This window comes from Erithacus rubecula, assembly GCF_903797595.1.
Source record: "Erithacus rubecula genome assembly, chromosome: Z".
In the NCBI taxonomy this organism is placed as follows: Eukaryota; Metazoa; Chordata; class Aves; order Passeriformes; family Muscicapidae; genus Erithacus; species Erithacus rubecula.
Window position 1 is genome coordinate 2472348 of NC_136661.1, and position 17603 is coordinate 2489950.

General features: G+C 42.9%; 1 protein-coding gene across 1 annotated transcript in view; it reads left to right on the top strand.

The window, feature by feature from the left end:
* Window positions 1-1362: 1362 nt before the first annotated feature.
* Window positions 1363-17603, top strand: part of TTC39B (tetratricopeptide repeat domain 39B) — a 75336-nt gene continuing 59095 nt past the window's right edge. The window contains exon 1 of the mRNA XM_079330407.1: window positions 1363-1588. Within this exon, the coding sequence (XP_079186533.1) occupies window positions 1538-1588 (51 nt within the window). The 5' untranslated portion in view covers window positions 1363-1537. The remainder of the gene's footprint in view (window positions 1589-17603) is intronic.

The window sequence follows — 17603 nt, forward strand, 5'->3', positions numbered from 1 at the left end:
GTGAGTCAAATTCAAAACATGTATGAGCCTGTTTGCTGCTTTTGCACGACTAGTATATTTCATATGCTTCAGTTCAATCCTGGAAAAATATTAATACCTTCCAACAAGTTGCCAGTGCAGAAACTCATTTGAGTGCAACAAGAATATGGGAGAACAGTGTGTCTGTGGTACCCTAGCTGAATTTTGCAGGAAACATGAACATATTTATGATAGGTTCCCTGCCCCTTTTTACTTAGCTGGGTTGGGTAAAAATTTAAGATAAAGCAGGACAGTCTACATAAGATTAGTAGGGACACTTCAGTTGACAGTTTACCTTGAAAGCCTGTACTTCTGCCTCTTCTTAGACTTAAGGACTGGCATCCATCTAGACTTGTGTTCTCAAATCTTGCAAAAAGCTCTTAGACTCTATCTACCTCCTGCTTAGCTGAATCTGTTCAATTCTCTTTCTCTCTTAATCTTTCTCTGCTTCTAATGAAAGCCAATCGAAACTATATGTATTTTTAACAAGGTCTGTGACAGAGAACTAACTAGTAGGAAGTGGGCATCACACTACCTGCCTTTTAGTTGGCATTGCTCTCAGCTCGCATAAAGCAGGAAAGTGGAAATTGGTAGATTTTGAGCAAAGAGCATAATGAAATGTGAACTAAAGACAATGCAAGGTGGGGGAGTCTAATTCCCAGAGAGCTGGTTGCTTGCTGAGCTTTCTTTGCAAGTGATGCCCAGCACGGTGGCGAAGCCGCTCTTCCCCAGGTCACTGGGAGCTGAAGGACTGTAAGTGCAAGTTTTTCCCGGACATCAGACACTGAATACGTTTGGCTCACGGACAGCATGGGAGCGGCAGGGTCTGCAGGTAGCGCAGGAGGCCCCTCCGGACGCGAGCACAGCCCGCGCTGCCCGTCCCCGGAGCAGCCGGCCGGGCGGAGGCACAGCCAGCCAGCCCGCCGCCACTGGGGCAGGCGTGCTGAACCGGCCCGTGCAGCCACTCAAGGAATCGGGCACTGGAAAATACCCCGGGAACGACTGCGAGGAGCTCTGCGGCACCTCGGTCAGTGAAGCCGGCCACGGTGGCGCGAAGCCGCAGCGTGGCTGGAGACGGGGCTGCAGGACGAAGGAAGGACAGGGACGTCGGCACGAGTTTGGGACGACGCTCCGCTTGCTCCGACCTGTCCAAGCGCACCCTCCGGCCGCCCCCGAGCCCCGCGGGCCCGGGACACGCCATGCCGCCCCGGCCGAGATGCAGCCCCGGCCGTGTGGCGGGGGCGGCCGCCAACGGCCAGCGGGGCGCGACCGGCGGGGGCGGGTCCTGTCATGCAAACGAGGGGGCGCGGCCGCCGGAGCCGCGGGGCGGCCGGGGCGGGAGAAGGCGGCGAGCGCGGCCCCGGACAGACCGGGCAGGAGCAGCGGGGCCGGGCCAGACTGGGCCGGATCGAGCGGAGCGGCCGGGAAGGGCGGGGGGCGGCACCGCCGTTGGGCTGTGGGCAGTGGACGGGGCGCGGCGGCCGCAGAGATCTCTCGCGGCGGGCAGCGGAGAGGGAACATGGCGAGCGTAGGAAATGGCACGGAGGAGAGCGGCGGCGGCGGCGAGGAGGTAAACGGAGAGCGACTGCCAAGGGGCTCCGGGCGTGCGGGCAGCGAGCGGCTGTCCCCGGCGGCGCGACGGCGGCGGAGGAGATGCGGGCAGGGGCTCCGCTGCACCGGCCGTCCCGGTCGCCCACCTGCTCCGCGGTGGGGGCTGATGGGCTGGCGGCCGGACAGGATAAGGGCAGGCCTGGTCGCCGGTCTGGGGGAGAGTCCGTCGCCTGGAGTTGGGGAGAGTTGTCCCGGCAGCGTGGCCGTGGGTGCCCCCTTCCTAATCCCTTTCCATTGCTTTATTTTTCTTTCAAAATTCTTTATTTAATTTTTTTTTTCTTTAACCCTAGCTCCTGCGCTGCTCCGTGCGAGCGTGCCGCGCCGCCGCTCCGGTGCGCGTCCGGCGGGCGGGCGCGGCCCCGGGCACGGAGGCGAGGGACAGGTGTGCGGGCAGCGGCGACTCCCGGCTCCGCACGGCGGCTGAGGCCTCGCTGTCGGCGTGTCCGAGAGGGCCCCGTGTGCGTGGGGTCTTCTTTCCGTGGGCACTTTCTCTGTCCGGGAAATGCAGTCAGTCAGAGCTGTGGTTGATGCAAGATGCATCAAAGATGTTTATAATTTCGCCGTTGTTTTATGAAAGGTCCTTCAAACAGCCCAGACAGAAATCCCGTCAAACGATCGCTTGAACTTGAAGATTTTCCTTGTTACACTGTCACTCTAGGAGAACACGGTAGCAGGATCCCTTGACAATACCTCTCGGAAACTGGTGATAGTAAAGTGTTGTCCTAGATGTGCCTTTGAGAACGGCACTGTCAAGCTGAGGCAGTTTTGACTGGAGCGTGCTTTTAAACACAGATCGTAGTCTTGGCATGTGCGTCTGGAAACATAGACTTGATTATTGACTACACAGTGTAGAATGAACGATATTTTAGTGTTGTGTGCATCCAGGGAGTTTTTCATGAAGGCAAAGGAAAATCTGCCTGAATTTTGCTGAAGACATTTATGAGTGAGTACGTAATAGGCTGGGTTTTATGCAGTGCCCGGTGTTTGAGGCGTGGCAGTGTTTTGTACGATGGGACAAGTGACTAATGTCTATGTAGGACTTGCTATGCTGTGTATCTCAGTGGAACTAGCTTGTTCTTATTCTTGGCTAGCGAATGGGAATATATGTTAGCCTGCATTTGAGAGCATGCTGTGAAAGTTTCTGCTTCCTAAGGTTACATGTGGCGGCAGTGAAGAGAATGTGAAATGCTTGAATTTCATTGTGTACCAGAGTGAATCACTGCAAAATGATGAAGCCATCTCTGTGAAGCTGATATTTTTTCCAGACTAGAGTGATAAAAGTTATTAACTAGCTCTTGCAGCTCTCAGTAAGCAAATAGTTGGAATTTACAGTTGTTAAAACAGGTATTCAGCAACTTTGTTATAGCCCAGCCTGTTCTATGTGAACAGTAGGAAAGAATATACTTCATTGAGTTTGGTGTTACTGCTGTTTACTGTTGTTACTGCTTTTTAGAGGAAAAGAAGCTGTCACGCCAAAAAAAAAAAAAAAAAAAAAAGACATGAAAGAAGTGCTATTCGAGCAATACTTTGTAAAAAATGTAAAGTTTTCTCAGTATAAGCTTAAAAGACCTCATGCTCTTTGCATGTGCTTGATTTGCTTAGTGCTAGTGGTAATGCAGAAAGTACTTCAATTTTTCCTGGTCAGATTCTGGAGTATGGGAGGAGAGGGCAGATGGCTATCTTGGGGATAGTCACTGCTTTTGTAACTGAAGTTGTCTGGACCACTGTAGGCTGTCTTTGCCTACAGGTTCAGTGTAGTCTTTTTGCTAATAAGCTTGTTGTGATTTCATGCACGTGGTAATTGCTTTTATGTCTGGTAGCTTTCTTTTTTTTTTTTTTTTTTTTTGTGTTTGCAGTGGCTGTGATCCTGAGAAACAGTGATAGCAGAACACCTCTATAAGCCTTTTTCATATGAGCTACATGCATCTAAATGGTATTGTTTATGCAGAACATAGAAGATGGGAGCTCTGCTTCCTGATTTAAGTGTATGTGCTTAGTACTATATGAACATAGCTTTTAGCATAGAATTTTGCTTTGCAGGGACTTGTGAATACTTCACCCCTGAAGCTTTAAAGAGAAATATGTTAAACTAAACCTTGAAGTTGTTTCTTACTTAAAAGTACATAGATCAGCAAGAATCCTTCTCCTAAAGTCCAAGCATAAGGTACCAGATAGCTGTCCCCTGCTGTAGTCTGTCCCTGAATAAAATTTGTGGTTTTCCAGATGTTCCTTGCAGCTCAAGGAAGTTTTGGACACCGTGGGGTTTTTGTTTGTTTGTTTGGTCATTTTTGTTTGTTTGTTTGTTTGGGGTTTTTGGGGGGGTCTTTTGGGCTTTTTTGCTGATTTATATCTCATTGTCCTGCAGCTGTGGCTTTCCATGGGAACAGTGAGAAAATGATATGAATTCTAAATAAATCTCTGGATTATAATCCAACTAACACGAGTGTATTAGTCCATTGGTATTTTTTATTTAAAGGAAAAGAAACCCACTAAGAGGAGTAAGAGACCTAAGACTAAGGGGCTGTATAAATGAAGTAGGGTTATGGATATGCCATCTGGGAAAATAAATAGCTGTTAAGCTCAGGACTTTCCTGAGTGCAGTGTTGCTTCTGTGGTGTTGAAGTGTGTTTGTGGTCATTCTCTACAAGGAAGCAGTTTCCTGATGACTGTGTGATCAAAGTGTTCACCTATGGTGTGGCCAGTTGTGAGCTCAAGCATGATACACCATCAGCACTTAAACTGCTTTATGACACTGAATTCACCCCCTAAAATAATTCATATTGGTATTCCTTTAGAATGGGTTGGAAATCTAAGACAGATATGCGTCATGTTAAGGGTAGAATGGCATTCCTAGCCACTGGAGAGTCTTGAAGCAAAACTTTAATTCTTCTCCCCATCCCAATCTCCCATCCCTCCCCCCACCACTGTCTAAAGATTACTTAAAATAGCGGGCCAGATCTGCTTCCCATTAAGTTCACTCTTTGCTGCCCTGGTTTTTCAGTGTCTTAAAGCCAGCTTAATTGGTTACTTGGGGATTCCCTCTCAATTAAAAAAAATTAACCCACAAACCCAACCGACGTCCTTGTGCATCTGAAGGTTGTGGCTAGACAGAAGGGTTTATGATCAAGAAGCATCTACATGCTAAAAGAATTCCTTGCTTGGCCAAAAGGAGCAAAGCTAAGGATTATTTACAGATCTGAAAGTGATTTAGTGCCCTTGCTGTGGTAGACTCTAAGGCTTTTTCCTGACTTTGGCTGAGATGGAGTTAATTGGTGCAATGCTGTGTTTTGAATTTAGTATGAGTCCTTTAAATAACAGTGGTTTCTAGCTGTTGCTAAGTAGTGCTTACCCTAAACCCAGAACTTTCTCAGTGTCTCATGCGGTACCAGCAGCCAGGTGCACAAGAAGCTGTGAGGGAGCATGGCCAGGATGGATGGCCTGAACTGGCCAAAGTTATATTTCATACCCTTGGACATCATGCCTGGGGAACATATTTGTCTGGGAACAGTCTGGGTGTCAGTCAGCAGGTGGTGAGAAATTGTATTATACATCACTTCTTTCTTTTGGTTTTTACTCCTTTCTCTTTCCTCTTTCTATGCTGTTACTATTTTTACTTTATTTCAATTATTATACTCTATCTCAGCCCATGGATTTTACCTTTTCCGCCCAATCTTATTCCCATCTCACTGGCAAGAGGGGAGAGCAGATGGGTGGCTGTGTGATACTTGGTTGCTGATTGGTGTTAAATCAGTCTTCTCGTGCCCAATAAGGAGGTATGATGAGTTCAGGTAATAACAAATCTGATTAGTATGTGTTGGAACAAATTTTTTAAAGCATTCATTGTATTATTGATGTGTGAGGAAAACAGAGATGCTTCTCCCCATTGTAAGCAGAAAATTTGTGCATCCAAAGCTCAGCTAGAGTTGAAGATGGCCAGGACTGTCAGAACTGTCAGGACTGTCAGAAAAATAATATTTTTTTCTTTGATACATCAGTAGCAAAAGGCAGTGCAGAATGATGTTACCCCATTACAGGACGAGGATGATCACTTCACAAACAGGGTCTTCGACAAGGCAGAGATGTTTAATGCTTTCTTTGCCTCTCTTGTTTACACTGAAAATGAGATAAGTGTGTCCCAGCACACTGGGAACTGGAGGACCATGGCTATGAGAATGAAAAACTGCTGGATCCCCAGGAGTCTGTGGGGCCTGATGGGGTTCAGCCAGGACTACTCAAAAGAGTTGGCTGATGTAATTCATCACAAGATCTCTTTCAATGATTTTTGGATGGTCTTGGGAATCTGCAGAGGTCCCAGTCAATGGCAATCTGGCTAACATTTTTCCCAAGACAAGGGACTACAAAGGTGATCCTGGAAACTGCAGGCCTCTGAGACCCACTTCAGTGGCTGGTAAAAGTGTGGAGAGGATTATTCTGGAAGGGAAAGTCCTACTCAGTAACTTCAGAGGAAGAGAAGGTCTTTAAATATGACAAGAAAGTGGCAGTCTCTAACTCTAGTGACAGGCATTGTAGCTGAAACAGCCCTTACAGGCATCACCCACTTGTAAAAACAAGAAGAAACGGACACAGAAGTCAGCTCATAGTAAGGTAGGGTGAAGCAGGGCTATTACAAGAGCAGGAGGAGAAGACAGAAAAGAGATGACAATTCAGTACTTATCCCCGAGTGAACTGTGAATATGTGACAAGGCTTCAGGCATGGTCCGGATGAGTGCATTACTTGCCTGCTCTGGTGCTGCAGTAATAGGGGTAGTAACCTGGAATTTTGGGGTAGGGAAGCAGCTGGGATTTCTTTGTGCAGAAGGGGGCATTAACAAGGCAATTAAGAAAAGGATACAAGTCATCAGCCTCTGGAGGTGACTCCGATCAAGTGTGAAGGAGAGGTGTTCCTTAGAGGGAGAAGCTGCATGCCACCCAGGCAAGTGGGCTGCTGTGTCCAGTACCTGAGGGAATCAGTCATTTATTATGACCCAAACAATGTGCAGTTACCCACAGGTCCAGTTGAAATCCAGTACACATGACCCATGGTGGTAATATGAGTGGAGTGCACTATGCACCATTGTTGTGTGCCAGTTTTTTTGGTGGTAATGAGACAAAGCTGGGTAGCTGGGGAGACAGAGTGACTGTGGTGGTGGGCAAAGTGGCTTGCCAGCTCTGGCAGTACTGAGTCCCTATGGACTTTGCTGTGGAAAAACTGCTTGAAAAATGGGAAAAACTGTTCCAGAAGTTCCAGCAGAAAAAAAAAAAAAAATCAACAAAAAAACCCAAGATAGATCTTACTCCCAGTCTGTATGACCCAGTTTTTCTGCTATTAACAATAAGTAACACAGTAAGTTCTGCTCGAGAGAGGATCTAGAGGGTAGATACAGTGGGTTGCTCTGTGTTTTGATGTGAGGGATCACAGAGAGGGCATGAGAAGGTGGGATAGAAAACCCACCTTCAACCTTAGAGGCACTGGTACCTGAGCTGTAGGAAAACCAATCCAAAGTGGTTTTTTATTACCAGGAAAGTTGTTCCTTCAGTCTCCAGTGGACACGTCTCCAGAGTGGAAGGTCTTATGTTAATCCTAATTTTTTGGGAAGAAATTCTGATCTTGTTTTCTTTGTATGAAGTAAGTGGACAGTCCAGTGACCAGGAGTGGAGGGGCCCTGCTCCAGCCAAGTGGAGTAGAGGGGCAGCCCTGTTCATTGGCCTCGGTGGATCCAGTGGCCTAGCATGTCAGACCCATGGGTGTATATATAAGGCTTTAGCAGACACCAGTGCACAGTCAATCTATAAAGAGTCGGAATCCATTTGTACTTTCAGAGTGACAAGGGCATGTGAGTAGTTGGCTGTGTTGGAGGCTGAAGTGAGTTTGCCTTGGAATGAGTGGCAGAAGCTCCTTACTGTGATGGCCCCAGAGGCTCTGGGTGCCCTTGGCATAGGCTGTCTCAGGAGAGTGCATTTCAAGGGCCCCAGAGGAAACCAGTGGGCTTTTGGTGTCTCTGCCTAGCGCCAGCAGAGACACCATGATTCTCACCCAGAAGCTTTTCGGTGGACTCCAGAGCCAAAGAGTGATCAGCAGGACCCGCTTACCCTCTGAAAGCACCATGCAAGCAGTTAAGTCTAAGGGAGTGTGGATTCTGACAGTAGATGCTTGTGGCCTCATTGAAGTCATGCCAGCTCCAAGTGCTGCTGTACTGGACATGGTGGGGCTTCAATAACAGCTGGAATGAAAGGCAGCCATGCGGTGCCACAGCTGATATTGGTAATGCATTTTTGTCGCTCCCTTTGCAAGCAGACTGTATAGGCCACAGTTCTCTTTCACTTAGAGAGGTGTGAGGTACACCTGGAACTGACTGCCCCAGGGTTGGAACACAGCCCTGCCGGGGGGATGGTGTGGGGGATGTGAGGTGTGATGGGGTGAGAGAGCATCTGTGTGGTATTTAGGTACAAGGCATGACAGGCTTGTGTTAAGGACAGCTTGGCCAATTCAGCTAATCTGTGCCTCATCTCTAAACTAAGCTATTAAGGAAAATTTAGGTAATGAAGGTCTTATGATGCATGTTGTACTCTCTTGAACTGCCCAAGCAGGGATAAACACTATATAGGCTGGCTTTACCAGCCTGGACAGTTTATCTGCAGAGCTAATTTCAAATGAAACCGGCATCGTCTTTAATTCAAAAGCCGGTTAGTACTTGGTTTAAGTACTCAAGAGTTTCATCCACTGCTGCAGCAGCTGCTGCTCTTATAATGAAAAAAATTGCTAGTTGTATGCTTCTTTACATCTGTAGATTATTATCATAATGCACTTTTGAATAAATTATGGAATGAGCAGCTATATTCTCTCTCATGTTTATGCTGAGGATTCTTCATGAGTCTTAGTGGTGTCAGATGTTGGTAGCTGCATTTCTACAGAGACTTTGAGAAACTGGAAGCAAGCTACTGTGGTGCCTTTTTCAACTTAACACCTAGAATGTGTTGGAAATACAGAGCTGGGAAGCAGTAATGAGGGTGTCTCCTCTTGAAGGATATTTTTTTTATAAAACATCCTCATCCTCATTGTATGGTTTTGTTTCTTTGAGAAGTCGTCTTTGCTCAACTGAAGAATGTAAAATTTGTACTCATCTTGTCTGCTTTTCCTGAAGTACTGTGCATTGGCACATGGCTCGTCTGTTTTTCCTGGTTCTGTGTTGATCTTTCCTACTGTCAGAGCACATGTGCATCTAAGATAAGATCATTCTATTTTAGCTGCACAAATGGAAAACTAAACATGACTAGTAATTTATTTTGTGTTAAATAAAATTAGGTTGCTGTCTCTCCTTCCAAGATTCTGAAGTTCTTAAGTTCAAATAAAACTTTGCTTTGCTTATAGGTGTACCTTTTGAGAGATACTATGTTTCCTTGTGAATACTATTCAAAATAAGGATGTGTACTCCGATTTTGTGCTATCTGTATTGTTCTGAGATGGATTAATTTTATTTTTTGCATTTTTCCATTTCTTATTTGCTTTCTAGAGTCATGCATTTGCCTTCCTTGGTTGACTGTGTCCAAATTTGAAAGATGAGTAGCTAAAAAACCCAATTCTTTATTGATTTACTAGAAGAGAAAAGGAGTATGCAGTATTCCAATTAAACTTTCTTATTTAACAGTCACTGTTATTAACCTGTGAGCTGTTTCTCCTCAGAGCAAGAGATAAAAGGTGCAGAAGATATGGGATAAGGTGGGGCTGCTACAGAAAGCACAGGGAGGCAGAACTGATGTAAATGGGGAAAGTTATGTACCTATGAAGTGAATTTTAAAAGGGAAATAAATTTTGCTTTTAGTTCTCTTTTCTGAGGTTTGGCTTGGTTTTTGAGTTTTTTGCTTTTTTTTTTTTTTTTTTTCTTTGGAGGAGAGGTGAGAGGTGGTAATACTTAAATACTTACTGGTGTGTGTGAATGGAAAACCAAAGTATAACCAAAAGGTTTTGCATATTCTTTGTTATTGAAGTGCTGCTTTTGTGGTGTGGGAAGCAGTATACAATATCTTTTAATGTAGCCTTTTCTTGGAGCAGTGGAACAATATTGCAACTGTAAATTGTACAATTGCCTTGATAATTGTATCTAAAGGCTTGCCAGCCACTGAATCACAGAATGTTAAGGGGCTGAAAGCACCTGAAAAATCATCTATACTCAAACCCACCCCTCCAGAGCAGGGACACCTCCCACTAGAACAGGTTGCACAAGGCCTCATCCGTCCCAGCCTTGAGCACCACCAGAGTTGAGCTGTCCACAACTCTAGAAAGACAGTTCTGTTTCTTCCACAGGCTATATGGAAAGACAGTTCTTTCTCATATATAAGCTTAAAGGGGTATGGTTTGCTTCTTGTGGTTCCAGTCAATCTCTGTTAGGGTTATGACATGGAAACATGTTTGGTTCTGCAAATGTTTGTTCTTCTTTTGCTGACATGGCATTGGTGCCAATATTCTTGGAAAAACCTCTAGACCTGATGAGCTTGTCGAAACTGCTGAAAGTTGATGCCTTGGCCTGGATAAAGGCTCTTGCTGGGCCCCTCTCTTGGCAATGAGGTTGTGTGTTGAAAGAGAAAAGGAACGTCGTTGCTTCTTGTCAGACCATGCATTACTTAGCTGCATGGACCAGGATGACTCAACACAGGAGTAGGTGATAGGCATGCCTGATCTTATGCCTCCTGTCTTTAGTAAATCTCTCGTAACTTGCCTAACTGTAGGGACATATTTGAAACTTTCCTTGCTATTGCAACTAGTAGAGCTTTCTTCTGTGTGACACTAGCACAGGAGGTGGAGATAAGATCACAATTGTTGGTGACAGACTGGCAGGAATACAGCCCAGCACACCGTGCCCATCAGGTGGGCAGTAATTTTAACAAATGATGTTTCTTCTGGATTAATAGAAACGGTATTATATTAGAGGGAACGGAAATGATGGATCACTGCAGCCGTTTTGAAAAGGGAGCAAAACTGTGCAGCTAAAGACTTGAGAAGCAGTCTGAGAGTTGGAAACATGCTGATGTTGGTATGTGTTCTGATTAGACCCTGGACATGGCCAAGATGTGTGTGCCACAGTTGGTCCAGTGTCCATTTAAGTAGTCAAAAATGTTAGAATTTGTGAGAGCTAAAAATTTCTGCTGCTTTTCTAAGCCCTCTCAGATTCAAAAAAAGATTTCTGCTAAGTCAACAGTAAGTAAATATCACAGACATGTGGACTTATGCCCAAACACCAAGTGCTAATGGTAAACTTTTATCAAGCACGTAAAGGCTTGTCATCCTATTCTGGAGTAAAGTAGTAATGCTGTTACCAGATACTACCTCCTAAGATAGCACTAAAGCAAGATAATCTAAGTAGCAATGGCATTTTTTGTTGTGATGGAGTGAATTTATCATGTTTTAATTCCAGTTCACATATGCATTGGCTTTGCAATGGAGTGGTATATAAATTTTTGCAAGCCAATGTTTGGGTATGCAACATTCCTTTGATTTCTTGTCATTCCCAGAAGTCAACCTCACACACACTCTTGCTCTCCAGAAATCCTCTTAATAGAGGGTGTATGAGGACAGTCTGTCATCCAAACAGAGAGGAGGTTTGTGGAAAACCTGTTTCTGAAAATAATCGAGTATCTGGCAACTCTTGGTAGTTCTGGTTCTTCTGTATATTGTAGTGTTGGGTACATGAGTAGGAATACTTGTCTGCAGCCAGTAGTAGGCTAGAGGAAAGGAAAAATATTCCTATTAGCTTTAGTGGAGTGAATTGGGATTATAGTGATGATAGAGTATATCACACTAGCTTTTATTTTCACCAAGAAATAATGGACTAAGATGAAGACATTTTATCTGGTTCTCTCCCTTAGGACTGTTGTTATCAAATCTGGTGGGGCAGTTAGTTAAACTTAATGAATTCATGGCTGTGTCATTTTGGTTTTCATTTTCAATTTTGGGTTTGTTTTTTTGTTGTTGTTGGATTTTTGTTTGGTTTTCTGTGTTGGTGGTGTTTTTTTTTGTTTGTTTTTTGGGTTTTTTAGTGGTTTTTGTTTCTTTGTTTTCAGGGGTTTTTTTGTTGTTTTTTTTCCCTTTTCTGCAAACTTACTAGGTTTCCAGAGCTGGAAAGTACTTTTTTTTTTTTCCTCTTTAGTTGCATAATAATTTATGGTTTAACACCTACTCTAAGGTCCTGTGGCAAAACCTGAGCTTATCAGTGGAAATATAGTGAAGTAGAATTACCAGTTATGGATTTCGTAAATCCATCTCTTTTTAGGTAAGGGTTATGGTTTAAGCCCAGCTGACAACTCACACAGCCACTCACTCACTCCTCTACCAGAGGGATTGGGGAGAGAATCAGAAGGGTGAAAGGTAGAGAACTCATGGGTTGAGATAAAGACAGTTTAATAGGGAAAGCAAAAGCTGAACACACAAGCAAAACAAAACAAGGAATTAATTCACTGCTTCTCATGTGCAGACAGGTTTTCAGCCATCTCCAGGAGAGTAGAGCTCCATCACAGGTGACAGTGACTTGGGAAGACAAACGCCACCAGTCCATAGATTCCCCTGCTTTCTTCTTCTTCTTCTTCCTCCCCTTTATGTGCTAAGCATAATGGTCTGGAATATCCTTCTGGTCGGCTTGGATCACCTGCCCCCATTGTGGCCCCACCCAACCTCCCATGCACCCCCAACTTTCTCCAAAGACTGGAATACAAAAAAAGGCCTTGGCTGTGTGTAAGCTCCTTGTGTTCAGCACAAATCCATTCCACAGCCCTCTACTAGCCACTGTGAAGAAAATTAACTCTTACCCCAGCCAATACCAGCAGAGCGAGACATCTTGCACAGATATTCTAGTTTAGCTGGCTGAAGAAATATGCAAAAAATGAAGTGTTCCACATGTTTGACAAAACTCTCCCACCTTAATTTGGGGAAACAGTAATTTGTTGCAAAGACAATTTAAAATAATGATGTTGAGAATTCATGTAAGTGCTTTTTGACTTTTTTGATAAACTGTAGCATAACTGAATACTTCATTAAATATGGATTTTTTGGCTCTTCCCAGTAAGAGATATTTTGAAAATTAATTCTGTTCACTGCTTTGTGGGACAACAGTGGTGTTTGAGCCATTTTAATCTAAATATCATATTATTGTTAATAGATGATAAAGATGTAATCTTATAATGTTAATTATTATGTTCCTTATCAAGAGAAGTGTGAAAAGCTTAGGAGTTAAGCTTTGGAGACAAAACAGTCTGCCTAAATTTACGTGTGTGTTTTGGACCAGAGGAAGAACTTTAAGGTAAGACTTGGTAAAGCATATTTAAAGCTGTGTCATGTCCAGATGGAGAATCTTAGCAGGAAAAACCTGTGCAGCTCTGGGAAATCCAGTTACATGTACTTGCCTGGATAGTCCTACTTGACACCACTGAGGTAGCTGGCTCTGTTAAGCTGAGGTCTACCAAGCTTAAGCAAAGTTTTCTTAAAACCTTGGGAAAGAGGCATTCAGTAGCTCTGTCTGTTTCTTAATGTCACTTGGATTAAAGGGTCACATATGGTTATAGTTCTGGAAAATATGGGGTAGCTCCTGATCATTCACTTCTAGAAGATGGTATATTTGGTTTGAAGCTTTGCTAAAGTGCTGTATCTTCTGGTAAATGTGAGCTATGCAACTTCAAGTTTTGCAAGGTTGAAGGGATGGCCAAAGTTGTATAATTATGTCAACATATTTCTCTGCAAGTGACACCAAAGGAGTTTTAAAATTCAAGAAAAAAAATGATAGTAGGCTGTTTGAAAGTCCGTTTTGCTTATTTGAACAGTGGGATTTTTAGCTGCTGAGTTCATTAAGTTATGCTTGAACTGGAAGTGCAAAGTAAATGCAGGTTTTCCTGGCTTTGTTTTTTATTGTGAACTGGAAACAGAAATATGGGGTTACGTGAGTGTCACAAATCAGGTCTCAGGTAGGAGGGTCTTCCTGGAAATAGTGCTCTGTATTTATTCTCTCCTGCAGTTCAGAGTTCCACTGTAAAAGACTCCTCCTAACTGCTTTCTCAGTTAGTGGTTGTTATTAATTTGTACACAGGAGCACTGAAAAATTTAAATCATAGTATGTGTGGGTGAGGAGGAGGAGGAGGATGCTCAGGTCTCTAAGGGAAAATAGGCAAGAAGTTGCTGGATAGACTGTACAGCTCTGTATTCATGGTGCTGTGCCTTGGGGATTTCATGCTGAATCAGCCAGGATTAGAGGAATAGTAAAGAAAACATGATGCAGACAAAGACTAGAGATTACGTGGTTTATGTGCTTTCTCTGAATAGTTGAGTTGCAGCATGTATTTTCTGGTCCTGTGTTAGCTAAGATTTTCTACAAAAAGCAGCTTGTCTTGGCCAATGGGATTTGTACAGTTGTCTTGAATTCCTGTCAGTGTTTCTGTGTGTGCGTGTGCTCTTCTGGTGGAGTAGAGAAAGGAAGTCACCTGATGTCACTGAAAGAGCTGACATCTAGTGTGTCTAATATTTGGCTTAATTTCTTTTTATTTTTTAAACCCACATAACATGTTGCTTTGATGTTTGTGGAAGTACTCTGGTGTTAGGAGGACAGGTGGAGTGCAAAAAGGGGAAGCTGAGGTTATGTCTTGTGATGGGAACCAAGGATATAGGTCTTACTTTTGCATTTGTCTCTGAAATATGTTCCTCTCATCCTTGATTGAAAATTTTGTCTGATCCTTTTTCTTCATTTTAGGTCTGACCTTTGCTGTAGATGAGATAAAGCAGTTTTGTGCTGGGAAGGTGAATTCTGTATTAGTTTTGGTGTTTGTATCTCTGTAGATCATACCATAGCTCTTGGTCTCTTTGGTTTATGTATGTGAGGTCTGGTAGCTACTGACCTTAAATTTCAATAGTTGTGGAATTTGGCCTGAATGATATCTTTCTAACACTAAAAAATACTCACCCTTTGGTAAGCGTTTGTGTGGTCTGAAGAAGGAATCAAAAAAATACATGTGAAGTTTCAAAAGCTTTTGCAACAGCATCCAAAAATTGATAAGAACTTTCTGTAATAATGACTGTAATAATGAATGTGGGCTAAAGTGAAAATGTGTAAGGATACCATAATGATAGAGATCAGCCATGACATTAGTAGCTTCCTAGCAGCCTGAAAAAATTGTCTGATATTTCACTTTCCATAACTTAAAAGAAGTTCTCTACACCTCATGGAACATGTTAGGCTTTTTTCTGTTCCGTGTCTCTGGGTGCAGGCAGAAGGAAGAAGCATGCAAGGGGAAGTTCGGTGCTTTGGATTGAACTGTCGTGTGGTTGGTCAGGATTTCCTCTGTCAGTGTGTGAGTCACAGGAGCCAGAGACTCACTGCAGTCTGGGCTTGCTGTAGAGGAGCCAGTGCTCTGATTGCCCATGAGTACTCAGAAGTAGGAGGAGGAGGGGGTGTGTGTGTGTCAACAATTGCCTAAAGGCACTGGCATACTGTAGACTTACATTTGTGGTCAAGTGACCCTTTTGGTAGAAGGAGTGACAAATCTGGTAGCAACTGTGCATTAATCCTGTCCTTGTTATTACATGCCAGCTAGAATTTTCAAAGGCTATAAATTCCCCATGACGTCAGTAAGCTGTATGAGGGGTGTGCATGCTAGGAGGTGGAACTACAACAGTCTGTCAGTGTCTGTCAAATGCTACAACTTCCGACTGGGAAACACATGCTGCTTTCAGTGCACCTGTGCAGTCCATTTGGTGTCTCTCTTCTGGATCCTGCAATGCCCCGCAATGCCTGAAGAAATACTATGCTCTTCTTGGGGATGGATTGGATGAAGAACTTACGTTGGAGGAGTCGTGACAGAAGATGTAAAGCTGTAGACTTTCATGGATACTTGAAACATTACCAAAATTTAGGGGGCCATTAATAGGCTAACTATTGCTTTATGTTAATGAAATTTTTGTGTTACTTGTAGGATTTTTCTTTTCTATTTTCTTGGTTAGAATTATTGTAACTTCGAGTGAGAATGTATTGTTTTTGTGTTTGCCCTGTAAGTAGCCCAGAAAAAAACTAACACTTTAGCTTACTGGCTGGTTAAGTCAAGATCTGATTCTGCTTAGTGTAACTTAATGTGACATTTGATCTGAATGTGACACTGTATTTCTGTCTGGCTTTTTTTTTTTTTTACTGGTGGAAAGAACGAGCTCTCTAGAATGCATATATAAATGAGTTAATAGTTACTTAATTTTATACTAGTAATGAAGTTAAATTGCCACAACGTTGAGATAATGCTTTTCTGTTAATGAGAATATATAAAATGTTTTCCAGAAGAGATGAAAGGCAATCTTGCACAGAGAGAACAAGCTGTGCTCTGGACAAAAACCACTGCTTTAATCTTCTATTACAGCCCCTTTTAACTCTAGGTAATGTTGATTTCTAAAGGTCTCTTCTGTTATTGCAGTTAGTACTGCTGATGAATCAGAAAATATAGAGATTTTGAAGTTTTGAAGTAAGAACATTATCAAAATTAAAATTGTTGGAATTGCTGTTATTGCATCAAGATCTGCTTTCAAAAGAAATGAAGCAGTTAAGAAACATAACTTAAATTGCTTTTCACTATAAAACAGAACCTTGTGTTGCTAAATAAGCAGCAAGTACTGTCTCATTCTTTACAAATAAGTGACCAGCTGTATAGTCAAGACAGTGTTTAACCTGAGGAAGATAGGAGAAGGTTAATACATGAGATGTTCATTTTAACGCCATTTTATCTTTTTTTTATTAGTTATAGGCAAAGCTGGCCTTTATTAGTTACAGGGAATTTGTTTTTAATATGTGGTAAACCTGTTCTATTCCTCAGCTTGGGGTCATCTCTGGAAAGTGTTAATATCACCAGTGGTGAGATAATGTGTCTTTAATGAGACTTGCTTAGGATTGTTGATTAAATTGTAGTTCATAAGCATTCTGGAACACTTTCAAAATATCCCTCTAGGGAAGCTGTAATTTGATTTTGTCTGGGTAGTCTATATGAAGTGCATGGTGAACCATAATTAGGGTTTTTCCAGGTGGCTTTGCACATCTATTGGAAGCAGTAAGTATCAGGCATCTCTATATGAAATTGCTTAGTGAAGTCCAGGATAATACAATCTCTTCCTCTTAGCTATCTCTGTTTTACTTTAGTGGGATGTAGAGTCCACAGTGTCTGTTTCTTATGTTGATTCAAGACTGTCTCTTAATTGTAATCGCAGTTTGACTTTCACTGTGCCTTTGTGTCTGATCCATCCTGATATGTGTGAGTTACATGTAACTGAAAACTGTCTGGTTCTGCCAGTTTCAGTCACATCACAAATACTGAAGTATGGGAATCAAAGTGAGAAGGTTAGATGAAACTGCTAATTAGACCTACCCTTGTGAGACAGGAAGCCTGATATTCCACCTCTGAGAAGAGCTCTGTTTTCTGGTGTTTATTAAATGGATATTCCAAGTATGTTTTTCTTTACTCTTAACTTATTTTATTTGGCAGGTTGTGTTGACTCAAGTGAGGGGAAAAAAGTGTCTTTTTCTTCTTATCTACTAATACCCTATCTCTTGCAGTAATAACATTTTGTTATCAGCAAACTGTCTAGTGATCCTTTGACTATGCTGAGCTGAAGTTTCTGTGAATGTTACTCAGTCATGGAAAATTAAACTTGATGGGAGAAAGCCAGTTCTGAACTAGAACTGATGATAAGTCACAGGCTGGGAAATACTAACCTTGTCAGATTGAGAAAGACCAAGCTTTTTGCCTTGAGTTGCAATGTGGGTAGTGACTTTCAGGTTGCTCATGCTTTGACTGCCTGTTAAGAGAGTAAACACTCTGTTTCTGATGCTCTACTTTTGGTTAGTGTCTGATAGTACTCTTTGTGTCTCTGAAATTACATTGTGTCTACCTCTTTTACCAGTAACTGAATAGTCTTATTTGGAAACCCACAGAAGTTTACTAGAAGTTTATTGTTAGGCTGTGTGGCT